This window comes from Equus asinus, chromosome X (genome assembly GCF_041296235.1).
Source record: "Equus asinus isolate D_3611 breed Donkey chromosome X, EquAss-T2T_v2, whole genome shotgun sequence".
Taxonomy (NCBI): domain Eukaryota; kingdom Metazoa; phylum Chordata; class Mammalia; order Perissodactyla; family Equidae; genus Equus; species Equus asinus.
The window spans coordinates 34,775,451-34,802,695 of NC_091820.1; the positions used below are offsets into that span (position 1 = coordinate 34,775,451).

The 27,245-nt window shown below is 38.9% G+C and overlaps 1 protein-coding gene across 14 annotated transcripts in view; it reads right to left on the minus strand.

Moving 5' to 3' along the window:
• Positions 1–27,245, minus strand: part of HUWE1 (HECT, UBA and WWE domain containing E3 ubiquitin protein ligase 1) — a 145,012-nt gene that overhangs the window by 37,700 nt on the left and 80,067 nt on the right. For 13 of the 14 annotated variants that reach the window (XM_044764244.2, XM_070503308.1, XM_044764246.2 and 10 more), the window contains 20 exons: positions 26,244–26,420; positions 22,938–23,183; positions 21,341–21,474; positions 20,476–20,570; positions 17,622–17,813; positions 14,644–14,860; positions 14,114–14,236; positions 13,232–13,469; positions 12,605–12,835; positions 11,705–11,827; positions 11,109–11,204; positions 10,247–10,516; positions 8,656–8,808; positions 7,125–7,252; positions 6,823–6,904; positions 5,978–6,154; positions 5,349–5,508; positions 4,697–5,055; positions 2,128–2,323; positions 752–919 (listed from right to left, as the gene is read on the minus strand). In XM_044764244.2, coding sequence (XP_044620179.1) covers positions 752–919; positions 2,128–2,323; positions 4,697–5,055; positions 5,349–5,508; positions 5,978–6,154; positions 6,823–6,904; positions 7,125–7,252; positions 8,656–8,808; positions 10,247–10,516; positions 11,109–11,204; positions 11,705–11,827; positions 12,605–12,835; positions 13,232–13,469; positions 14,114–14,236; positions 14,644–14,860; positions 17,622–17,813; positions 20,476–20,570; positions 21,341–21,474; positions 22,938–23,183; positions 26,244–26,420 — 3,565 coding nt within the window. The remainder of the gene's footprint in view (positions 1–751; positions 920–2,127; positions 2,324–4,696; positions 5,056–5,348; positions 5,509–5,977; positions 6,155–6,822; positions 6,905–7,124; positions 7,253–8,655; positions 8,809–10,246; positions 10,517–11,108; positions 11,205–11,704; positions 11,828–12,604; positions 12,836–13,231; positions 13,470–14,113; positions 14,237–14,643; positions 14,861–17,621; positions 17,814–20,475; positions 20,571–21,340; positions 21,475–22,937; positions 23,184–26,243; positions 26,421–27,245) is intronic. The other variant, XM_044764251.2, reaches the window with a different exon arrangement.

A 27,245-nucleotide genomic window follows, 5' to 3' on the forward strand; every position in this document is an offset into this window, starting at 1 on the left:
GCAAAGAGCTCTATATAGATCAGAGAGCTAGATGGATGAAAAGCACCAAAATAAAGACTCAGATTTTCTTGATTTATTAAAAGCAGTATCCATCAAATTTTGGCAATTCTATGGTATCCATCAATTAAGTATGTCTTGAATAAAATCCAGAAGGATCTAACTGGAATGGAACCTTTGGTTCCAAGCAATTCATTCGTGACTTCCCTAGTACTTAAAAGCAGCACCTTAACTAGGAATAAAAGTGGATTGGGATGGTTGTCTTAAAGGTCAGGAAGCCTAGCCACACCTTCTAATATTGTTCGCAGCTCTTTGGGCAATAACAATGTCTTGTTTCTGAGAGTGAAAACGTTAGAGACTTCCTGGTGTCCAAGATGTTATCTCTTTTTAAGTCTTTGTTCATTCTTCTCGCTGATGGGATGTACTTTCATATGACAGAGCTTCAGCAATTTCCCTACTCTTATCATTCAAGACTTATTTCAGAAATAACTTATTCTCTTTTTTCCCTTAGAAATAACTTATTCTAAGAAATTTTCCTACAGGTCCCACCACCACCAGGTCAGGTGCCTTGCTCTAGGACTCACCATTACCTTGGCATCACAGTGTATGACTACTAGCTTATTCAGAGAAGTGTACTGTGTGTCTTATCTCGATTTCCAAGGTGTAGGCACATACCCAGTGTTCACTAAGCCATGAGCTGGTTGAAATGACTCAGGTAAAGCACCCAGCCTCCTGAGGTGGGCTAACTACATACCTTCCTCTGGAGCATGGTATGCAGCCAGGGCATTCAGCATATCATAGATCACTTCCTTGATAGTATCAGGAATGACAGGCAGAGGTGAGGGCTTCAAAGGGGTTGTCTTCACCAGCTGTACAGCATTAGGGCCTTTAATTCTAAGATTCTCAAATTCATCATCTGAAGCTAAGCCAAAGTGAGACAGAGAAAAATCAGTCAATAGTAAACTGGCACCTACACTTGGTTACTGATTAAGACTCAGAAGGGGGCTTGTATAACGTACAAGCTTGCAAGAGGAGGTCATTTCCAAACAATGTTCAAGTAGCCTACTAGAAAATCCGGCTTTTACATTCCCTAAATCCCAAAGGATCTAATATATAGCAGGGTAACAAACAGTAAAGAGTACAGGTTTCGGAGTTGGGGAGACTTGGTTTTGAAATTCAGTTCTGTTACAGGATCACGGCCAAATTACTTCAAAAAACCCTCAATTTTCTTTCTTGAAATTTGAGGACTAAACGAGACCATACATGAGAAATGCCCAGCACAGGGCCAGGCACATAGCTGGGGCTCCCAAAATAATTAGTCTCCCTCCCAACTATTTATTTAAAAAGACATCCCACAACCCTACAGAAGTGTTGAAAGGTTAGTATAAGAAACATCCATATACTTGTCATCTAGAATCACCATTTGTTTACCCCTAAATACATCTACTTGCACCTCCTAAGATCAAGGATATTTTTCTACATAACCACAATACCATTTTAACACTCAAGAAATTAAACACGGATACAACTGTATTATCTAATACAAAGTCAGCATTCAAATTTCTCCAAATCTCCTTTATCTGGATCCAGAATCCCATCAAGGTTCTCTCTCTCCTTTTATCTAGGAGATCCTTGCATTTTTTCCCCTTTCATGACATTAATATCTTTGAAGCGTTTAGGCCAGTTGTCTTACAGAATGCCTCACAATTTGTATGTATCTAATTGTTTCCTCATAATTAAATATAGGCCAAACATTTTTGGCAAGAACACACCAATGATACTGTGTACTTCCTACTGTATCACATGAGTCACATGTCCATTTGTCCCTCAATTATCACTCTATCTGTAAACCATTCACTGTATGTAAGCCCTGTTGCCACACCAAGATGAGTTCTTTGAAGGCAAGGACCAGACTGAATGGGTCCTTGGTATCTCTGGCAGGGATTACCACAAGGTAAGGATCAGAGAAGCTACTGAAGTACCTCTGAACTGACCTACATGATCAACCAGCCAATGTCCCAACACTTACCTAAGGAGGCTTTCCAACTTACAGATCTCCTCACAGAAAACCTCTGGAGTTACATGCGGCCACAAACCTCAATGTCTCACAGGCCAGGAGGGGAAACTCACCAGTTCCTGAGCCTCGAGGGGCTGGAAGGGCAATGCGGATACAGCAGTTGGCCACTTCTGTGAAAATGTCTGGATTGCGGCATGCGGCTGGCCCAAGGACACGAAGGATGTAGTTGATTTCCCGAGAGCCGAGGCTGCCAGACACAACACCAGAGGTAGTACTACCTGCTCCACTTGTAGCTGCTGAGCGAACAACCTAGTAAAAGAGAGGAAGAAACATTGCTGATTAAACATCACTTTCTAAAAATACAATTGCATTCAAGGAAGAGTTACCAAGGATTAAAATACTAACCAAGCTCTGCCTCAAGACAGTTGGTGACAACTTTAGATTTTTGGGAGAAAGATACACTTGGTCTTTCAAGCCCCATCTCTTCTTGACTCAAAAAATTTGGCTTATAAAAAAGTTACAACATTCAGCATATCCCAAAACTATCAATTATTAGACCAGATGGCATGTGATCTTTACAGAAATTGGGAGATGTATCTAGATCATTGCTCATTCATCCAGATCATGGCTCCCACATTTAATTGCCAAGCTCCTAGCTTCCCAAATGCTGTCCCAATTTTAAACCAGAATGGTTCAAACTCTAAAAATATGTAATATTTATATCCACTTAGTGTATAAGAACAAAATTAAATGTTTTTTTATGCCTCAAAGTTAATTATCAGTCTCAGATAATGATAGCCATAGGAGACATCAAACTATTTATGGATTGTTTGTTTTGATACCACAGGGCTTAGACATTGTTATGATTTTGCTCTTCCCATAAAATGACTCGCTGATCATAGAAAATACAGGAAAGTATAAAGAAAATAACTCCATTGCATTATCTATTTATTATCCATTCCTTCATGAATGATCTTCACAAAGGTAACTATCTTTTGTAATCTTAATGCTTTTCTTACCAAATCAGTCATGCTCTTTAGTTTAGCCTATTAACCCCTATATCTTGCCTGCCAGGCTGGAATCGCAAAATAGCTCTCATTTTTTAAATACATAAAAATGTAATTTCACTAAAAAGAATGTGCCATAATTTTATTTATCCAGTCCTCTGCCGGACATTAGATCTCTGGTTTCCTGATATGACAAGCAATTCTACAGTGAACATTCTTGTATATGTACCTTGGCATACTTGACTTTAGTTATGAGATAAATTCTTAGCCATAGAATTTCTAGGTCAAAGGATATCTCAAACTGACAGTACCAAATTGCCCTCCAATGTGGCTGCACCAATTTCCACTTCTACCAAAAGTAAGAGTATGCCCGGTTCTCCACACCCGTACCTGCAATGGATATTATCAAGCATTTACATTTTGCCAACTTGATACGTTAAAACTGCCACTGATCTTCCTTTTGCTCCCCACACCCCCAAATGCAATTTCCTTTAAGCTTAGAAAGTTTTCTCTCATCCAATAAGAACCTATATTTTTCCCTAGCACTTTTTAAGTTGTGTAAGTTTTAAGTATTTTGTTTTTAAAGTCAGAATCCTGTCTGTATAGAGTTGTTTTTTTCCCTGTTGGGCTGTGTCCTGACTTTGGATCAACGTACATGCTGCCTTTTAACAGCTCTCCTCCTTTTGATTTTGCTCATGTCAGGTGAAATCAAACAGGCTGGGTGAAGGACAACTGCCTGAACAATGTGAGATATATACTCATACATGCACAGAAGTATAAAGTGGTACCACCTTTCTGGCAAGCAAGTTAAAAAATATTTATACCTTTTGATCCAATTTCTAGGAATCGCTAAGAAAAACAATATTAAACATGACAAAGCTATGCACAAAAAAGTATATTCTAATAACACTTATAAATGTGGGAAACTGTCTCAAGAAAGGAAAATGAAAGTGAAGTCCAGTAACATTCACATGATGACTGCTGACAAGGAATTAGCAGGAAGAATGAGAATGCGTAAAAATACTGAGGAGAAAAAAGCCTTACTAGGTAAGATGTTTGCCCCTCACCCCTCATTGATGTCATAAATGTTTTTACTTTTTCTAATTACTCTGTCATTTCTTCCACTGCTTTATGTTTCCTAAAATAAACATGTAAGCCTCAGTTTTCTGATCTGCACAATGGTTTTTTCGTTAAGAGCTTATCACAGTGTCTGGCATATCATAAACATTCCAAAAACTGTACTACTTTTACAACCCCAAAACACAATGTTTAGAAAACAAACTCTTGGGTGAACACGAGAAGCACTCCTACAAGGGAATGATCTTTAAGACATGAACTTGGCGGAAAGTATCCCAGTTCTTTATTAACAATTTTTGGTTCAAGAAACCTGTATTGCCAGAGAGGAGTTTCTAGATAAGAGCTATCACTATAGTAAATTTAAGGGCAGAAAATGTATTTTTCTAGTTCTTTTTTAATGTCATTCAATGGGTTAATCTATCTATCATACCTAAGCAAGCACCTGAGCAGACAGTTGGGAAATTTTGCTGGGCAGAGCATACAGTCTATATGCCTAGCTATATACCCTATGAAGAACCAGAAGCCTATCTGCTCTGAGACCAAGGATAACAAAGGTATGACGTAAAACTACACAGCATCTGACACCAAAAGGACTCACCTTTTCCATGGTATGACGGAGGGTGCAGGGGTCCTCAATGATGTGTCTTAAGAGAAGGGTGACCAGGGGAGTAAACCCATTGAAGCCTGAACTTTGGGTCAAATTCAAGATCATGCGGGTACTCTTCAGCTCGGCAAACATCATGGCATATTTGTGGTCTCGGGTGAGCCTCAGGCAGAGGCGAAGGGTGGCATGCAAAGTGTCTGGGTCCACAGGGACTCCTAGCATGCTCACGCAGGCCCGGATTAAAACAGTCACCATATCCTCTGTCAGGCCCTGGATCAAGATCTCCCCAATTTTTGTTTCTTCCAGGCTCGTTTCCTTTTCAATATTTGTACTCTCTAGGGCCAAGGGGGTATCTACAAATAGAAAAGTAAGAGTTCAGACAGTTTAACTTGACATTTCCTCCCACACCTCTCCCTCCTAAATAACTAGTCAAGCACTTGGGTCCTATTAAGAGAAATAGACCAATCACCAATTCTAAGACCAGATGAAAAGCCATATAAAAAGGGGGACTGTGTATCTTTTAAGTCACCAAGCAATCTGATGGATAAAAAAATCACTCAATGAAACTGGCCACAACTTAAACCACAAAGGCACATTAGCTTTATGTAAAACACTCCTAGAAAGATTCAAAACTAAAAGTCCATACCGTTGGCTTTATTTTCTTTACGTTTGATATCCATTTCTTTGCTTTCTTCCAGCGTTTTCTCTAGTTCTTGTCCATTGCTGTTTTTGAAGTTTTTATTCAGCCGTGGTACCCTCAGGAGAGTCAGCATCACAGGGCGCCGGTTCCCTGTTTCCTCATTAACCTAAGAATTCAAGTAGACAAAAACATCTCTACCAAAAAAGAAACTATAAGGGGGTGTGGAACTCCCACGCAAAATGCTGCAACCGGAAGGAACCCTGGCAATTTATCCATCCTTCTTACCATTTATCAAAGAGAAAGCCTACAGGTCCCCAGAAAGAAAGTGGCACACACAAGGCCCTCTAACAAACTGTAAACTTTCCAGCAGAACTGACACCATCCCTAAACACTCTAATCCCTGACTGAACACTTAAAATTTGGGTGAGATAGTATCAAACTGCCACAGACTCACGGTCTAACTAACGACTTTAGAAAGACTCAGTTCTCTGAAAACTATACCCAGTTAAGTAGTGGTAATACCACTCCTTATAACACATGTCAGGACTGCTGGTTCAGAAAGAAGCAAACCAAGAGGCAACCCCAGCGTCTTCCTCTCATTTCAATAAAGTTTATAGCATTGAGTGAGCATGTACCTGCACCATTGTAGTGAACTGGACAGTGTATCTTCTTCGGCCTGCAGTAAAACGCACACTTGTCTCTCCAGATTTCCAGGCAGAATCAATAGTGCTATTGTTGCTGGCACTGTAACTACACCAACGCCCAGAGCGGTCATCAAACCAGCGCCAGTTGTTGTTGTTGGACTGTAGGTACTAAATATAAAAGCACAAAGTTTCTTTGTATTTCCAAGGATGGTTGTTATAAGAAACAGTAACTTCATCAGTGTTCATTGCTAAAGCTAATCCAGGAAAAAGAAATATACTGGACATTTAATATATTTCGAGAACTAAGAGAGAAGTTTTCGTATACACTAACCCTCACATTCCTCAGCCTCTCCATAGATACAAAACCTTCTACACCCTTGTTCTGCAATCCTCTGCTTTCTTTTTGTTTCCAAGCATTTTCCACAAAAGGGGTACTGGAATAAAAGGTAGATGTACTGGAACAAAACTTGTTTCTGAGAAGGTACTGAGATAATGTGGCATATATAATTTTCATGTAAGAAGCACTTGCTTTTGGAGGAATTGCTGCACACTAAGTCCTTCACATAACAGAAGAGCCACTCCTTCTCTGGAAATAGCACACTCCTATAACATTTACTTCCAGGGTAAGTTCTTGGGCCCCTTAGCAAGCAACTCCATAAAAAAATAATTCGAACTCTCCATCCAGAAAAGAAATCCAGCTACCAAGATCCCTCAAGAGATTTTTTGCCTTGATCAGAGACCTTTACATTCTCTATCACTCTCCCCTCTTTTATTCTGGTCGATTCCTGCCTCAAGAAGAAAAGCAGTCTGCCAACCATATACACTACATTATGTACCTTAGTCATCTGGGCTCTCCTTTTTGAAGAGATGGCTGTCTTCTCATAGAAATCAATCAGGAGCAACACTGGGGTGATCCACCTAAAAAAGGAGAAATGATGACTCTGGGCAAGCCAGAAACCTGCACAACATGGGAAAACTTATCTTGATTTCATCAGGCACATCACAATTTTCAAACCACAAAAATACCCAAGATTTGCCCCATACATGCCCCAGAAAAGTGCCTGATTTAGGCCCTAAGCTTGAGGGCTCAAGTCCCAGGGGACAGAAGTGAAACCAGGAAAGATACAGGGCCACTCACTTTGGGGTCTGGACCTCCTTTTGCTCCTTGGCGGCCTGTAGGCAGGGCTGAACCACTTCCAAGAGTTTGATTAGGACATTAAGGATGCCACTAGATTCAACCACCCAAGCACAAGGAAGCTTCAACTCCTAATTGATTAATGAAAGGAAAAAAATAAAACAAATACCAACTTCTACTCAGTATCAAGGATTAGCATAGTATACAGAACATCTGGGTGAAAGCTAACAGAACTGGTTGAATTCAAGTTTCACCTCCACCACTTACCAGCTGTGTGATCTGACATGAGTTACTTAAATTCTCTAGGCCTTGGTTTCTTCATGGGTCAAAGGGAACAGCAATTTCTACCTCCAGGGCAATTGTGATGATTAAATGAAGCTATATATATAAACTGATCACCACAGTGCCTGGCACATTTGTATGTGCTTAATATGAAAATTGTTCTTAGTATCATTAATAGCATTAAGGACTGTCATTTAGGCTATACACTCATAACTATGTTGAAGTTGAAAAGCTTCTGATTTACAGAGAACCTATAATTGTTCAAGGAAGATGGAATAACGAAACACAGCAACACAGTTAATGGTTTTCCTTACAGGGGCTACACTAAAGTTTTACTTACAACAAAAAATCAATGGAAGTAATTTAAATGTCAAACAATAGGCAATTACTTAAATAAACTAGGGGATATCCAAAAGATAGAGTAATATATACATGACGTGGAAAAATATCCATAACATAATACTGAGAGAAAAGAATACAAAAGTTACTAAACTTTTTCAACTATTTTAAACACATAGTAAAAGGGCTAGAAGAAAATACACGACTGTTACTTGTGATTTTTCCATCTTTTTAATATTATTGGGGACCCCCAGCACTTGGCACTTTGTAGCCTTTCCCACAAGTAATTATTTACAAGTGCTATAATAAGAATCACCACTTCAATCATGAAGGAATGCCCCAAGACTATAGACATACAGTTTGAGATGTATATTGGACTTATCTCCCAAGTTGCTATAAATGGTTTACTCCATTAAGTTCAGGTCAAACCACTCTTTGCCTCAAATAACCTGCTGACTGACCAGGTATGAAAGAAGTCAGATTCGATCTGATGCCTAATTACCCAATTTTCACACCCTACCCTACTCTTTGGCTGTCAGTTAGGTTTCCTCAGAGATCAAACGTATTCCACAACTGAACTATGACAGTCATTCTAAATACCTTCTTTTAACTACCACCTAATCCTCTAAAACTCAATTCAATTAACATTTGCTCTGAGAAACCCTTCTCTCATTATCCAGAAGTGATGCATATGCTCTCCCTAAACTGAGATAAATTTGTTTATACCATTCATGTGGCGAAGAACACCGTATTTTGTACTTAATTATGTGCATATAGCCTATCAGAAACTGTGGGCTCATGAAATGCAGAGATCATGCCTTACATTTCTACGTTCTTCAACATCTCAAATGGTAGGTGTTCGATACTTCTTTGATGAATGAATCACAGGGACCAAAAGAAATCTAAATCTTACCTCAAAAAGCAGAGTTAAAAGCAAGATTCTAGTGGCCAAATTGGAGGCCTGGGGCAGGGTAGCCATTTGACTGATCCACTCTGACACAGTTTTTGTGTCACTTGTTGTGAGGGGAAGAGCGGCTTTGATCAATACATCAGCAGCTTCCCACACCTAGAAGAACAAGGAAGTGGCCAAGTCAGGTAACTATAGATGGAGTATGATGAGGTTTTTCAAAACATTCTCAACCTTGTAAAATACTCCCTTTACCCCTCAACACATTTCTGAAGGAGGGTGGGTAAATTGCAACATATTTATTATAGCAATTTAGTGTCTTTATCAAAATAGGTATGATACTAAAGGAGCATCTCCAGATCATTTTCTTAGGCTAAATTACAAGAAGCCTAGATTGTAAATTAAAGGAAATGAATATTCAAAGAAATTTCTGGTGCATATAGTCAGCTCTACAAAAGTTCTACCAATCTTTCACTACATCTGCCCTAGAACTATCATTAAAAACAAAAACAAAGATCTAGAATGTTAAAAACATGGGTCTTGCTTTAGTTTGCCTGTTAAATTTCTAATAATGAATTTGATATAATTGGTCTTATCTAGTAAGGTTTTAGTTTCCTTAAAATCATTTTTATAAATTAAATATAGATTAAAGGTAACTAAACCTTGGTCATATCTTGTGAAAATATGGTTTATCCAGTTTGCCTTCTACTTTTGTGATGTTTCCATACACTAAAGTTATGTATATATACATTGCTTTTTGATTTCTTCCTCTGCTTCTTCTCAACTTTGAAAAACATATAAAACAAGACTGCAGGGGCTGGCCCGGTGGCGCAGCAGTTAAGTGCGCATGTTCTGCTTCTTGGCGGCCTGGGGTTCATTGGTTCGGATCCCGGGTGTGGACATGGCACTGCTTGGCAGGCCATGCTGTGGTAGGCGTCCCACATATAAAGTAGAGGAAGATGGGCATGGATGTTAGCTCAGGGCCAGGCTAACTCAGCAAAAAGAGGAGGACTGGCGATAGTTAGCTCAGGGCTAATCTTCCTCAAGAAAAAAAAAAGATTGCAATAATTTAAATACATAAATAGTAAAAAAAAAAAAACAGTAAAGGAAATACAATCTCTTTGTGTGAGGATTTAGGGTAATTTATTTCTCATCCTACTTCTATAATTAGCATACTTAAAAAGAGACAAACACCAGATTACAACTATTCATCAAGATGGGGACTCATTTGTCAAAGTGATTGTTACATAGTAGAGGGAAAAACATTTATTCACTGTTAGTCCAGGGGGCCTAACTTGGCTCAAGAGTAAGACACACTTTGGACATTTTAAATGAATCTAAGAAGAGATGGCTGGAAAACGAAAGCTTTGTTTCTCCTTTCAAAGATATTTTTTGTGAAGCAGTTAATTCACTTTTTGCAAGGAACACTCAAGAAAGAGGTAGATGACCAGATCTGAAGAACTCAAAGACAGAATACAACCATATATAGTAAAATGCAACAATAATCTTTTTTTTTTTTTTTTAAGAAATCAGGTTTTGATAGATGGCAGAAAAAACACTTTACATACACCCCTCTTCTGGCCCCTGGAAAGCTTACCTGATTGACTACTTGCTTCAGAATCATGTCTCGATAGTCTGCTCCATTACGTTTGATTGCTGTCATGATCAGATCACACACCCGGTAGACTGTGTCCGGCAGCTCATCAAGAAGGTGGAAGCAACCCGGCAACATGGTATCTGTGAAAGTGTGGAGCTCATCCTGCTCCAGTGGATCAGCATCCTGGAATTTCTCTAGACATTTAGCCTCTTCCTCTTCCTGCTTTTCCCGAGCTTTCCGTTCCTCCTCCTCCTTCCGACAAGCAACTTCCTGGAGGCAGGGAAGGAAGAGTGATAGCATATGGGATAGCTGAAGGAGGAAAGATGAGGAAGACTCTAAGAACGTATTTACCCTACCATATGGATAACCTTTACCTTCTCCTCAAGCAGGCAACACATTCATTAGAGTGTGGTGATGAGTATGAGGGCAGCCACACAGGCTAAGCAAGATAGGGAAAGCAGAGGAGGACACCTCCAACCCCCAAGGCGTTACTGCCAATTTATCTGCAGCCTCCTACACCACCTCCCACAAAATCATTTGGAGACAGTGTCCTGCATTCTCTGCCAGTAAACTGAAGCAATTGTTACCTAGGAATAGACAGCCAAGTTTGGCCGAATGGGCACTGCCAGGTATGTTCTGAGTCTCTTATTTGACAATGAAGATGAACGCTTCATCTGCTTCACTTTGAAGCTTCAAGTCAATACAATGTAGTTCAGTGATGGCAAGGTTGGGATGAATCAGTCCTCCCACATCTTCCTTTAGACTTTAATTCCACCAATTACTTTGCAGTAGTAGCAGAATGTTCATAGAAATACTAAAATTAATGTGCCAGACCCTTCTGGATGTCCCATTTCCTAGTTACCTCAGGTGATTCTGCCCTTTGATCCATTGGGATGTCCTGTCCCAGAGACATGGCAATTGCTCTCATCATCTGGTCCTCTTCAGACATACTCAGATCCTACAGAACAACAAGAGAAAATCCAGCAACTACATCCCAAACTCATAAGAAATCAGACATCCTGTGTTCAAGCTTTAAAAAAGAGAAGGGGCTCCGAATGCTGTTCGCTAGAGTCAAACCCAATTAGGATTGCCCGGTCACTACAAGAACAAAGGGGGAAAAATCATAACAAAATTAAGTATAGGAAGGAGGTGTCAATGTGATCACCTAGTTTGCATCTCAGAAAAGAGAGCCTCTTCTATTGCTTTCCGCTCGTGGATAATTTAAGAGTTCTTCTGCAAACAAAGTCTAGTAATTTGCATGGCGGGAGGTAGGAACCTTTTGGCTCATTATATTCTAGAGCTATGAGAGTTATCATGAGAAGAAAATATTGGCATGGAGAAGTCTGAAAATGAGAAGCAATTTATAGAAGGGAAGACCAGTGATGGAAACATGAGAAGAAAAGCACATCAGCAGCCAAACCAATGCCCTGGAAGATTAGAGCCCCTGAGCCAACTCACCCGAACAACTCCTCCCATGATCGGGGGAGGGTGGGTTAGAAGGTACTCTGTGGCCTGCTCCATGGTGCTGGTGTTCAACAGGGCCTCCATGGCATGTTCCCTTGTGAAGCCCATGTCCATGAGCTTCAAAAAGAAAGCAGGATCTCAAAACCACAGTAAAAGAGAAATCTAAATGCATTTTAACAAGAAAGAAACATTTCAAGATGGAAACAAGTTTTTCTAGCTTTATATGAACTGAGAACATTTATAAGCTAAGGCAGTTACGTAACAGGAATGATCCTTTCTGTTTGGTGCTTCCATAACATTCAAACATCAGAACTACACATTGGGGCAGGGAGCCAAGGTGATTCCCAATCCCATCCTCTAAAAAATGGAGCTAGATGGTTATTATCATTAATAGGATTATTCTAATTAAAAGATTGAGATTCAAATACAGAAGCAAAAATCGGTCCCACTTTTCTGGAAAACAAACTGGCAACAGAACCAAGCCTGAAAAGAAAGTTTTGTAGGTGAGTTAAGGTTTCAGAAAGCTCTTGTGGGAGAACAAATTTGGGTTATGATAGCTCTTCTCTTTGCAGATTAATCAGAAAGTAGCCGAAGATGGTTTGCCTTCCAAGAATATGGCAGCCATAGCCTACTGAGAATATTATTTAAAAGTTCCAATACTAAACAGCATGCTTGGGAGGACACAAATCTTCTATAAACTGTTAGGAGCAGTGGGACTACACTCCAGCTTTCTCAGGAGAAAAAAAATAAAAGCTAAGACAGTGAGCAAATTTAAACCTATCTCCTGGTTAACAGGACCAGGCACCTAATGGCATGTAAACTTAGAAAACCTACAAGCACTGCACTGCCACAGGTGCAAAGTCTGGGCCCTGGAGTGTGAGGCCAGTACCCTACCTGTTGCAGTTGTTGCTGGTTGACTTGAGGTTCCCGGCGGGAGCCACCTTCCTCTTGCCCTGTATCCTCTTCTCCTCGAGACCCCTCCTTCTCTTTGCTCAGCCTCTCTCGAATCACAGGTTCTCCTCGAAGAATGTGGCACAGGATGGCCAGCATGGACTCAGCCATCCGGCCACCATACACCTTCAACGGTTTCCGGTTCCAGAGGTTCTTGATGCAAGTAAAGGCTGCCTATAAGTCATTTGAAAAGCCACTGTGTGAAGATCTTTTTGTCTCAATTCAAAACCCCAGAAAGAATAAGTCAAAGACCTATGGGGATGGTCTTTCCACAATTAATCAGTGTGAACAACAAAACTCTAGGTCAGGATTGAGGGGGCCTAAGGAAGCACAGAGAAGGGACATTTAACCCAACCTGGAAGTACCAATCTGAAGTTTACAGTTCAAATGTTTATACCACAGAAAATTCTCAAATGGCTTCTTATCCCCTTCTGTAAGGCAGCCCTATCAGGCAGCAGGATCCAAGGTTCTCCAACAATCAAGTTATTTTATCAAGGAGGACAAAACAGAGTGGGAGCTACCTAGTCAGCATAAGAAATTCCTCTTGGTTTTAGAATGCTTAATACTCACTTTCTGAGTCACCACAAGGAAGCGGAGGGCACTGAATTGTGGAAAGTTCTGGACACCTCCAGGCAATTTGGCAGGCAGTGAATGTGGAGATTCAAGCACTGTAGTGGGATTCACCATCTTTTCTACCAGCATTAGCCAGGCATCTAGGAATTCTCCTGTACCATCAGGTAATTCTGAATGTTCTAATCCCTCAGCAACAGGAACTTTGCCTCCCATGGACAGAGCCCAATTGAAAGTTCTAAATTCAAATAAGAGAAAGTACAGAGACAGAATATTAGTATTTTAGATGGGGGGTTTCCAGTCTCTACTCTGGGACTACATGTTCTTCCTCTTGGAGCTACTGGCTTCCAATCTGTCCAACAGTTATTAGCTTTACCTTTTTTTGAGTTTTCATTCCAGCTTTATTGAGATATTACTGACCTACATATAAGTTTAAGGTATACAACATGATGATGTGATACACAAATATATTGCAAAATGATTACCATAGTTTCTAGCTTTACCTTTTAAAGCCAAAACAAACAAAACAACCAAAATGAAACTCAGCTTAGAATCTTCTGACCAAGAGAAGTAGAAAAAATTATCATATTCAGAGAAACAACAGAAAAGGACAAGTCTATTAGAAAAATATGCACGAAGTGCTGGAAACCAAATAAGGAAAAGCAGAAACCCTTACAAACACCTCTAGGCTGAATCCCACCCTCCAAGGAAGATGGAGACAAATAGAACTAGTTTCCAAAACATGAAAGAGCACAACCAGTGGCTGTCTCTATGTATCCCACTGTCACAGGATAGGTGCCTTAGAAAGTTGTGAGCTGCTAAGGCACACAGAAAAGACTAAACTCCAAGAAATGCTTCTCTGGGAAGCAACTTGATCCTTACTCAAAAAGAGCATTGTGGCCTCCAGAGCAGAGAAATTTCTGTAGCATGAGGTGGTAGGGATACTTCCTCTCATCAAACAGCATTGGGGATGTAAAACCAACTGAACAGATGAAGAATGTCAGCCTGAAAGGGAAAAGGAAAAAATTTAACCTTCTTAAGACAGATACAGAAGCAATGGAAAATTCAAGTAAAAGGCAAGAGTAAAATTTAACATTGCACTGAAATGACTGACTGACTGACTGTAATGCAGGTGGGGTGACTAGTCTGGTTATTAAAATTTCTAAGGCAAAAAACGGTGACAATTCCCATCTACTAAGAATTACAAGGTTATTGAAATGCAGTTTGATTATAAATGCTTTTAAAATCTCTATATTCTAGACTAGGTAGAACCAAAATAAGTACTTTAAACTGTATTTGAGGTACAAATCTAGAGTAAACAAGGGACCTCCAAGTCCTCTAATTCAGCGGCTCACTCTCCATTCAAGTAGAGAAGGGATCAATTTCATTCTGCATCTCAAGCAGAACCTCACCTGAAGCGGGGAGTAGGTGTATACGGTGGAGGCTGCCAAGATAAGCCCTTTGTGAGAAGCTTAGTGAGGGCTGAGGCTGTTGATCGAGCAGCAGGTGTTGGTGCTGTGGTGGTGCTGGCAGCATGATGGCTCCTCCTTTGGCGGACAGGAGACCCCACACAAAGTTTAACAAGGAGTCCAAATAGCTCAGCAAGTGCTCGGCCTAATCTGGAGGAAGCTGGAACCCACAAGTCAGAATAAGGCTGTAAAGTATTCTCAGAATGGTTTCATTATAACAGACACATTACTGTTAATACATTTTTGTGACTGACCAATTCCTCCCACACGACACCTAGGAAACACTTAAACATGTCTCTACATATGATAATCCAAAAAGGAAGTTCCACAGGGAATAAATGCTTCTTTTGAAGGGAGACAGAGAAGTACATTGGCATTCAATATACAACAAATGTGAAAAACAAGATAAGCACTCACATTGTTAGAGGAGGTATAAATTGAAACTACCTCTGTAGAAAGCAATATGGCAACACGAACTAGTTAAGTAAATGACACATCTATTGGATTATGGAGTCACTTAAAATGCTTACAGAGAACTTTAAAAATAGCAAAAATGAGGGCCGGCCTGGTGGCATAGTGGTTGAGTTCACGCACTCCACTTTGCTGGCCTGGGGTTTGCAGGTTCAGATCCCAGGTGTGGACTCACACACCATTCATCAAGCCATGCTGTGGTGGCGTCCCACACATAAAACAGAGCAAGTTTGGCACAGATGTTAGCTCAGTGACAATCTTCCTCAAGTAGAAAAAAAGAGGAAGACTGGCAACAGATGTTAGCTCAGGGGCACTCTTCCTCACCAAAATAAATAAATAAATAAATAAATAAATTTAAAAAAGGGCAAAAATGTTAACAACTTAGACCAGAAAAGAACATCATATACACTATACATTGTCTCATTACAACATTAAATTATATGGTCCCCAAAGGAAAAAGATTGCTAGGAAAAGCATAAAATTTTATAAGTGCCTTTCTTAAGGTGTTAGGTAGATTTTAAGTATTTCAAATTTTCATCTTTGTAGGATGCTTTTTGGTACATATTATTGAACCAGAACCCAAAATCCAAAAAAGCAGAATCCAAATATAAATGAGTAAAAGGAAATGTATAGAAAAAGGGAAAGAAAATACGTCTAAACACATCATATTTGGGTGTTTCCTCGCTTTCCTTAAAACATTTCTTTGTACTCTCCTATTTCTCCAATGAATAATTATTACTCTTAAAAAGCATAAATGAAAATACTGCCACAGCATTTCTGAAATAAACATTATTTCATTACGATCCAGAGATAAGAAAAGCTAGGTCTGAATCAAAGTACACCTCAATTATGTACATGCACATATGAACCCACTGTGAAAAACAGGCTCTACTTGAGCTGGCATCATATATCACACCCTAAACTTAGTAAGTTCTGATGTATAGAGCACAAGAAGAAAGGAACAGGCCTTTCTTCTTTCTAATCCATCCGAATTAGGATTTCCTAATTTTTTTCTTTTTTTGAGGAAGATTGTCGCTGACCTAACATCTGTGCCAATCTTCCTCTATTTTATGTGGGATGCTGCCAAAGTGTGGCTTGATGAGTGGTGCTACATCTGTGCCCAGGATCCGAACCTGTGAACCCCAGGCCACCAAAGCAGAGCGTGCAAATTTAACCACTATGCCGTCGAGCTGGCCCCAGGATTTCCTAATCTTGATTAGGGAATAGACTATCGACACTTGTACTGCCTGGCTGGAGGTTGGATATGCCCAGACTCTAAAAACCTAATGCATCCAAACGTTAAGTTTGCACCTTTTTGCCCTAACTTTCAGGTGAACAGACAACAAAGTGGCTAAAAGGTAGTTGGCAAGGATAAAAGAGGAAAACAAAAAGCCAGTAACCACAGAGAAGTATACATCAAAAGCACAGGATGGGTCCACACGGAAACCCCAGAATGGTCCATGGTCATAGTAGTCCAAGAGGTCTAACAAAGAAAGAGGAGGTAAATATGAGCATCTTCTTGGATGGTTAATTTTCATTCAATTTGGGGTTAGCGGTGATAGACTTTCAGTTAAAAGGAGTAGAATTAAATTAGAAAACAAAAGGAATAGAATTAAATTAGAACAGAATATAAAATTCCAGGAGGTTTAAGGTAACAAATGGAAACACCAAAGGCTATTTTCTGCTTGCTTTTAGGCAGAACTCCAGATTCACAGGAGTTATGCCTTCACTTTCTTTTACATTAAGGTGTCAGAAAGTGGCAAATCCTGAGGAACATAAAAAAAGTTTTCCACAACACTGACATTATATTAAGGGGCGCAAGATGACAAAGACAGATCAGCACACATCTTTAATGTGATCTTATATCTTTTTAATGTAGTCTCCAGAGAACTGCCAAAGTGACTTTATTAAAACATAAATCAACCATGTCACTTGCCATCTATGTTTAAAGGAGAAAGGAAGAGGCGACTGGGTGGAGTAGCCAGACAGGTAACAGGAAAGTAAGAGAGCTTAATACCACAAAAGCCAGGAAAAGACTATTTCGAGAAGGTGGTGGGTCAACTATCATGCTTTAGACAAGTGAGAAGGGGTCTGAAAAGTATCCAATGAACTTAGCAATAAAGAGGTTGTAGGTACCTTGGTGAGATATTTTAGTGGAATGGTAGGAGCAGAAGCCATTTGCAGTAGTTGAAGAGTGAGTAGGAGGGAAGGAATTAAAGACAGGGAGGGGTAGACATGGCTTTCAGAAAGTGACTGTCTTATCTCTATATCCCTGGCAGTTAGTACAGAGCCTGTCACAAAGCAAACATTCAGTAAAATACACCTGAAAACGAGCCACCAAAGTTTAAAATTTCCTTAAAGGAAGCAACACAGTCTTACCAACTCAATCTGTCTGATAACTGGTTGAAGCTGTGAAAGCCAGAAAAGGGAGGAGAAAAAGAATCACTCACCTGACAATAAAGGCTTGATTTGCTTGATTCTGGCGGCCATGGCAGGCGTGATTTTAGATTTGCCCTTAGAGTCTGAAGTAGTAGGTTCGTCTGTCTCCATGGGAGCCAATGTGTCACCATCAAGCCCAATGCCTTCCAACAAGCCCTGGGTAGAAGCATCCATACTTCCAGCCGTTCCATCCTGTTCTCCATCTGCAGACATAACAGGGGAGCAATAAGACCATGTTGGGCCAGCACTTACTTGGTTCCTTGTTCTGAAGAGTTCCAAGAAAGAGCTATCTATGGTGTCTGTTACTCTTTAAATGTCCAAGACTTCCTATATCTGAAAAGAAAAAAAAACCAAAAACTCCTCAAAACTGTACTGATATGCTCCTCTCCTTGGAGTCCTTCTAAGTAGCCAATACTGCTATCTTTCAGTGAGAGCATGTGAACAGTCTTAATCTAGAGCTACCTTGGAAGACTGCAGACACTGTATCACCCAGGGGATACCATTCATATAGGCTACAATGTGCATGGTGCCCCCATGCTGTCAAGGCACATGTCCCCCTAGAATTTTATAGCTTATTAATAAACTCAAATTGGACATTACAGATTACCACTGAAGAAATATATTTCCTAACATTTAAGATTTTTGTATATGAACGTGAAATGTGTCTTCTTTTGGGTGTGTGCGCTCTTATATCTAAGAATCAGCTTTAGGTAAACTTTATAAAATACAACCAACTTTGCTTTGTAATTTTCTGGAAAAACTATGTGGACATGGAGTTATCCTTGTTAAACATGTGAAACTGCTGGAAAAGAAAATATCCAGATTGTTAGGCGAGGCAATTCTTTGACAGTGAGTCTAATTTTGTTCTTAGTTCTTAGTAAATTATTTCATTCTTTCCTTGAATTAAATTTGGCATATTTTGACTAAATTTGAGATTTTGATTTTTCATTTGATCCATTTTTCTCCAAAATTAACTTTGCCAGAGGTCTGTGTATATTTTATTAATTATCGTTCCCTCTCCTATAATAACTGGCTGTCATTTAAGTCCTTATTTGTTGTTTCATAAGTTATGGTCTGCTTTCTTTATTAGTTTCTTAGCATTTTCCCTATCTTTAGCAATCTCAGTATAATATATATGTATATCTTTTGAGGAAGATTAGCTCTGAGCTAACACCCATCCCCATCTTCCTCTACTTTATATGTGTGACGCCTGCCACAGCATGGCTTGACAAGTGGTGCGTAGGTCCACACCTGGGATCTGAACCAGGAACCCCCAGGCCACTGAAGCGGAACATGTGAACTTAACCACTGCACCACTGGGCTGGCCCCTCAGTATAATTTATAAGCATATCTAATAGGTTTTTATACATAAAACTGTCTTCACTGTTTTCTTAACAGTTTATCAAATTTATTTCCTCCCTGATGTGGAATCTAGGAGGAAAAAAACTTTCTAGAAAAGTTGCTTTTATCAATTTTAGGTTTGTTGCATTAGAGTCAGAAAATTGTGTATAATTTCTGATTGCAATTCGAAATTTTTATTTTGATATAACATAAAAGCTATTCTCTAAAATAGCACTGTCCAATAGAAATAAAATGTGAGCCACATATATACTTTAATTTTCTAGTAGCCACATTCAAAACAAATATAATTTTTGATAAATATACTGTTTAACCCAATATAATCAAAAGTATTACTTCAACATGTAATCAAATATGAAAATTATTGAGATTTTACATTTTTCTACTAAATATTTTTTAAAAATCCAAGTATCTAATTTATACTTACAGGACATCTCAATTCAGACATTAAATTTTCATTAAAATAATTGATCTATATTTATATTTCATACAATTTAGTTGAAAATATAGACTCACAGACTCAAGTTGTTCCAAACATACTTAAAAGTCTTCTAACAACTGAATAGAGTAATAGTTGTATTTAAATAAAAATTAAAAATTCAGTTTTCTCCATCCAACCTATAACCTCATCTTAACTACATGTGCAACAACTCTATTTCCAAATTAAAAAAAATCACATTCTGAGGTGCTGGGAAATTAGTACTTCAACATCTAATTTTTTGGGGGGACACAATTCAACCCATAACACCCTCCCTTTAACAAGAGAAAAGAGAGAGACAGACAGATAGAAGGGGAAGGAGGGAGGGAGAGTAAGGGAGGAAGAAAAACAAATTCAGTTTTTTAGTTGTAACAGCCACATGGTAAGTGTTCAACAGTCACACATGGCTAGTGGCTACCATATTGGACAGTGTAGTTCCAAAGTGTTCCACAGCCACTTAAAAGAATCATTCACCATTTTTAACCTATAAAGTTAAGCTTCTGAAAAATAAGCATAAAAAAAGTTAAAGTCTCACCATACCCTTTGATACAATAATTTCTAGGAAACCAACCTTCTATTTGCATAAAACTATGTACAAAGATGTTCATTTTTCAAAATAATACATTAGAAACTTAACAGGAAATGATTAATTCATAGTACTTTTACATGGTATTTAATGTTAAATGAAAATAGATCTATGAAATATTATATCTAAGATAATCACAACGTTAATAAAATATACACCTAGGGAAAAAGATTATTACGCAGACACAAAACAGATTTTGTGGTACAAATATGGGTGATTCTTCTTTCTACAACATGTAATTTTTACCATTGTGTATATGTTTTTACAGAGAAAATGACTAAAAAAGTTTAATTTTTAAAATTACTAATTAAAAATCAATGAAAGGAAAATAATTGAGGACTACAGATGATAGAGCTAACTAAACTTTCACTGTAGACCTATAAAGACACAGAAACAGAACATAAAAGATTTAATGACTAAGATTTTAGTTTCTTGGAGTTACCTGATCTTTTTCCGCCCTGGGTCGTACCTGCCTTCTCATCCTTTGGAACCAATTTCTGCATGTCCGCCTGGCCAAATTCACACCCAGATGGTAGGCTGCAACAAGAGAAACAGTAAGCAAAAAAACCCAGATAGCTCACCTCTTTTGTTGTGCTTGTTCTCTAACCTGCTTGGCTGACATTATCCCTCCTAAAGCAGGTTAACCTAATAAAACATCGTCAATGATTGAAGTCCTGAGGTAGCATCCAACAAGGTTTCCAACTCACTTCTAGATCTGCCTAACAACAGGATCAAAATTTAAGTACCTACCATACCGACACAGCATAATCAGGATATTAGATCAAAGATGCACAAGATGACGCATTTGTAACCAAGTCCCTAGGCTGGTAAGTGGGAGGGACAATGCTATAGACTGTTTGTGTCCCCTCAAAATTCACATGTTGACATCCTAATGCCCAAAGCTGTGGTATTAGTAGGTAAGGCCTCTGGGAGGTGCTTACGTCATAAGGGTGGAACCCTCATGAATGGGACAGGAGTAGTGCCTTATAAAACAGGCTCCAGAGAGATTCCTAGTCCCTTCCATCATATGAAGATACAATAACAACCCAGAAGAGGGCCCTCAACCAAGCATGGTGGCACCATGATCGCAGACCTCCAGCCTCTAGAACCGTGACCAATAAATTTCTGCTGTTTATAAGGATCCAGTCTGTGATATTTTGTTATAGCAGCTTGAACAGACAGACAAGGAAGCCTCTGAACTCTTTAACAGACCCTTCTATCCTTGACCAAAGCAATCCTCCTGGCTCAAGGAGCTTAATTTCTGTAACGAAAAACAGCGATAATAAAAGAGATGACCATTCCCTTACCTGTTTGGGGTACACAGGGAGAGGAGGACAGTGCTTTCCCACACCAGCGAACAGTATAACTGGCTCAGCTTGCTCAGAACACTTAGACCCAACTGAGAGCCCCACTGGTTTACAGAGATGGAACGAATTTCACTCTGCAACCAAAGTAAAATGAAGTTGCTCTTTAGGATGCCCTTGGAATCATACTCAAAATCAATTTTCAACTATGTTTAAGAAGGATAAAGGATACTATTTTTCTTTCCTTGTTATTCTCACAGAGTTGCCTACTTTATTCAAATTTCTATATTTAACATCACAGTTCCGCAAGGTATTCTCTTACAATATTTACAATTCATCTCCAAACTCCCCTTCTCATTGTTTTTTGTAAAGTGAAAGACAGGAGTGACAGGCAACTTTGTTTTCTAAATAAAAGAAAGTTTTGTAGATTCAATGACAGCTTTCTTATTTTTTTAAGTGGTTGGGGGGCTTGTTATTTCCCTCTTATTTCTTTACTTGAATAAATATGTAAGATTTAATTCTCTGAATTGAACATTTACCATTAATTTTATTTCATTTAATAAAGAAAAAGTCGTAAATCTGAGCTTTGTTATGTAATTTAATTATTTCCTAAATAGTTTATAACTGTGCTTTTCATTTGATTTGATCCAAAGAATACACTCCTGCTCAACAACATAAAACAGGCTGCTAAAATGTCAATGCTAAAATGTTAAAGATTAATATCTTTAAAGATTGGCACCTGCGCTAACATCTGTTGCCAATCTTTTTTTTTCTTCTCCCCAAAGCCCCCCGGTACTATAGTTGTATACTGTAGTTGTGAGTGCCTCTGGTTGTACTATATGGGACGCCACCTCAACATGACCTGATGAGTGGTGCCATGTCCACGCCCAGGATCCGAACCAGCGAAACCCTGGGCTGCGGAAGCAGAGTGCACGAATTTAACCACTCAGCCACGGGTCCGGCCCCCCCATTAATCTTTAGAATTGACTACTTGAGAACTAAAGTTGGTAAAACTGTGAGCACACAAAAAACCTGCCTTTCTGGGACCACAAGAGAAAGCTCACATGGATTGTAGGCATAGGGTTTGACATTTAGGAAATCTTTAGTAATCTATGCTAATTACCATCGACTTAAATGTTCTGTGGTCAAATTTCCTTCTTGCCATCCCACTATCAGGCCTACATGCATATGTAGAAAGATTAGGAAGTAGTAAGGTCAGAGGAGCCCCCAAATGAGAATTGTCCACTAAAAAGAGTGACTATACATCCCAGTTGGCCTATATGGATGCTACAGATCTATTAATGGCTCTTATTTATATCAACCTCTTTCACTCGCAAGAAGGTCCAGTTCACAAAACAAATTATATGGTCATCCAACTTCTAAAGAAAAAAAAATACTAAGGGAAAGTGAAACTAGATAGCAACTTAAAGAATAAACCTAAGTCGCCTATTGGGGGAAAAAAAAAATCTCACCCTAAAACTGTTCTTTCAGCAGCAAGCCCAGGTAGAGCTGCTTCTAAGCACAGTAAGATGCAGATATATACGCCCCAGGTATTTCACTGGCTTTAAACCAACACGTTCACCCCTAAGATACTTCTTACCTGTCCGACTCTACAAGTATGAACAAACATCATGATGTAGGCATGCGCAGCAGTAAGTGCATGCAGTAGAGGTGTGGCCTGAGCTGAGAGGGTAGCATCAGCAACATTGCCGGCACAAGCCAGTTCTCGCAACAACACTGAGCCCCCAGGGGATTCAATTGGGCGGTGTAAGGGCTCCAAGGAGGAGAGGATGGAGTCCAACTGAAGGAGACCCTCCTGAAGGACCTTGGGTTCATGTGACAGTGTCTGAAACAAGAGCAATAATTAAAGCATTAATGTAGAGGGAAGTTCATATGCATCATGTCTTTAATAGTCACAATGGAAGAAGTAGAAGACAAGTCTCACAAATTTCAGACCTGGCCAAGGTCTCTCACCTGGTAACTGGTAGAGCCAAGATATGAACAGAGGTACGACATACCTCAATACCTCCTTCTAGAGTGACACATTACTTGTCTCAAATGAGAGGCTTTCAAACATGTGAGCCAATCATATTTAAAAGCTTGTGATGGCCAAACTGGAATACAGTTATAGAAAGGACTCCATGTTATAAGATTAATTCCACATTTTGCTCAACAGGGAGCAATGTTAACAGAGGCAATGTTCCAAAGCATGGAAGCAAACCACTGTTACAAATGTTCTTTTCTTCCCACAATAAGAGAGACGATTCTAGAATAGGCATCAGCTTGGGAATTTTTTTAATGAGACAACTCAATGATTATATGGCTTTTGTAATTTCTTTTTAGTCTGCAGCAAAATCTGACAGTAAAACACAATCACTTGCCATTCAAAGATAGGAGAACTTACGTGTTTTTCCTATGGCTTTAAATAAATCTATCCATCCTCACACAGTATCTTAGAGGTAGGATAAAGATGGAACAGTCCCCTTCCCCATCTCTTATGAACAGGACTTAATTAAACATTCAGAGAGTAAAGCAAAATAAAACATTAAATGCAGATATGTCACAATTATGGATCTTTCCAAGTCCATAAGCAAGTGAATTTCTGATTGAGCAGAAATTACTTATCACTGCACAACCTGGTTAACAAAGGAGCTTCATGGACGTAATGTAATTCCTATAAAAATCCCAATGGCATTTTTTTTTTTGCAGAAATAGAAAAAACTCTCTTAAAAATTCATATAGAAGTATCTCAAGGGACCCTGAGTAGATATAACTATTTTGAAAAAGAACAAAGTTGGAGGTCTCACACTTCCTGATTTCTAAACTTACCACAATGCTACAGTAATCAAAAGTGTGGTACTGGAATAAAGACAGACATCAAGACCAATGAGATAGAATAGAGCCCCAAAATAAACCGTCACATATATGGTCCAGAGATTTTTGACAAGGGTGCCAAGGCTGCAATAGGGAAAGGTCAGTCTTTTCAACAACGTTGGGAAAGCTGGATATCCAGATGCAAAAGAATGAAGTTGGACCATACCTTACACCATATAAAAAAATTAACTCAAAAGAGATCAAAGACCTAAATTTAAGAGGTAAAACTATAACAAAACACCTAGAAGAAGCCATAGGGTAAAAGCTGAATGACAGTGGATTTGGTAACGATTTCTTAGATATGATACCAAAAGCACAGGCAACAAAAGTAAAAGAAAAGATAAAATGGACTTCATAAAAATTAAAACCTTTTGTATATCAAAGGACACTATCAACAGAGGGAAAAGGCAACTCATGGAATGGGAGAAAATATTTGCAATTTATTTATCTGATAAGAAATTAATATCCAGAATATATAAAGAACGCAAGAAAAAACAAATATCATTAAAAAATGAGCAAAGGACTTGAAAAAACATTTCTCCAAAGAAGATATACAAGTAGACTATAAGCACATGAAAAGATGCGCATCACCACCAATCATGAGGGAGTTACAAATCACAACCACAAGATCTCACTTCATACCCATTAGATTGGCTACTATCAAAAAACCAAAAACTAACGAGTGTTGGTGAGGATTTGGAAAAACTGGAACCCTCGTGTATTGCTGGTCGGAATGTGAAATGGCGGAGCTGCTATGGAAAACAGTATGGTGGTTCCTCAAAAAATTAAAATTAGAACTACCATATGATCCAGCAATCCTACTTCTGGGTATATAACCAAAAGAACTGAAAGCAGGATCTTGAGTATGATCTCACTTACATGTGGAATCTAAAGAAGTCAAATTCATAGAACTAGAGTAGAATGATGGTTGCCAAGGGCTTGGGGGGTGCGGGGGCAGCGAGGGAGAATGGGATGTGGAGACGTTGATCAAAGGGTACAAAAGTTTCAGTTATAAGATGAATAAGTTCTGGGGATCTAATGTAAAGCATGGTAACTGTAGTTAATAATACCATATTATATACTTGAAATTGCTATGAGAGTAGATCTTAAGTGTTCTTACCACACACACACATACATACACATGCAAAGCAGAGTCTTGAAGAAATATGTGCACACCCACGTTCGTAACAGCCAAGAGGTGGAAGCAACCTAAATGTCCATCGATGAATGAATGGATAAACAAAATGCAGTTTACACATACACTGTAGTATCATTCAGCCTTTAGAAAGGAAGGAAATTTTGACATATGCTACAACAGGGATGAATCTTGAGGACATTATGCTAAGTAAAATAAGCCAGTCACAGAAAGATAAATACCTTACGAGTTGCACTTACATGAGGTACTTACAACAGTCAAATTCACAGAAACAGAAAGCAGGATGGTGCTTATCAGGGGCTGGGAGGAGAGGGGAATGAGGAACTGTTGCTTAATGGGTATAGAATTTCAGTTCTGCAAGATGAAGAGAGTTCTGGAGATGGGTTGCACAACAATGTGAATATACTTAACACTACTGAACTGTACACTTAAAAATGGGTAAAGTGGTAAATATCATGTTATGTGTGTTTTACCACTATTTAAAATAAATAAAGGAAGTTCATATTTTGGCAAAATTTGAGCAATAAACTATATGTCAATTATGCTTAAAAATACATGACTACCAAGCTTGAAAAAGGAAAAAAAACAAAACATGGCTAAACAATATCAGATTGTGTTAGAAAGCATCCACGACAAAGGATGACACACTAATAAAAACCCAGTACCGAAGCATTCTTGGAGATATACTTTCCCTTCCAATAAACTCAAATGTTAGCACACTATTTATTAGTCACAAAATTCACTTGTAGTATACAACCACAAATTTCTTCATTATTTTTTAGCTGAAGGGGAGACCACAGTAAAAACATGTATACAGAAGTACTGCGAAATTGATTTCTAAAAGGAAATAAAAATATTTGGCCAGATGCTTCTTACCAATATGGATTTGCAGACACCTGCAACAGCCTGACAGGCCGCAGATGTGGGAAAGTCAATGGGCAGATTGGGAAGACCCAAAATGGTAACCAAAGGCAAGAGTCCTTTCTGATTCACAAATTCCTGGCAGTGGTCATCTGTTGTATTGTTGCTCAGAATAGATTCCACAAATTTCATCTAGGTAATGAAAATTTTAAGAAATAGTTAGAACCTGACACTTGGAACTAAAAGGCCAGCTTGGAGTAAGAACAGGGGTAGCCTTACAGTCATGTAATCATTATTTTCTAGATTACCAAAACCTCAGATAAACAGGGATAGGACCTTAAACATCCAGAAAATAAGGAACAATTACAACTTCTTCCCAATCTACCTTTTCAGCCACACCTAAAGTCATATAATTTCAAAGCGCAGAGGTTAAATGACTTGCTCAGGGCCACACATGAATTAGTGGCAGAATCAGGTCTAATCTCCTAATTTGCTCATTTAGTGCTCCATGCATGATCAAGAATTCTCTCTCCCCTGGAAGCAAACATCATGGATACTTTCCCACGAATGAGCTCATAATGCAAATGAAGTCTAGGACTCTGGAAGAGTGATTGGACCAAACAAAGCATTTCTGTAAGGGTAAGAAAGTAAAATGCGGGGCAACAAACACAAAGGCTACAAGAGAAACCATCTCTGGCAGTCTTAGAAGTGCTTAATGGGCTAGAACAAATGCTAAATGGGCTTCCCCTTATAGGTAAACAATTCTGGGAAAATTCAAACTCTTCACTTTTTCCTGTGAAACACACGGGAAGTTAAATGAGAAGTAAGGAGAAAAAGTATATATATTGGACACATTCAAACAACATACTACTAGATTGGCCTAACAAAGCCCACTCTAATCCTGCTTGGCTTCCAATGGGGAATAGTAAAACGACAGAAAATTGAGCATATCCAAAAAAGGGAGTGTTGGCTAATTTTTGGCAAACCAGTCTCATAGAAAAGGTTTGCACATTTTCC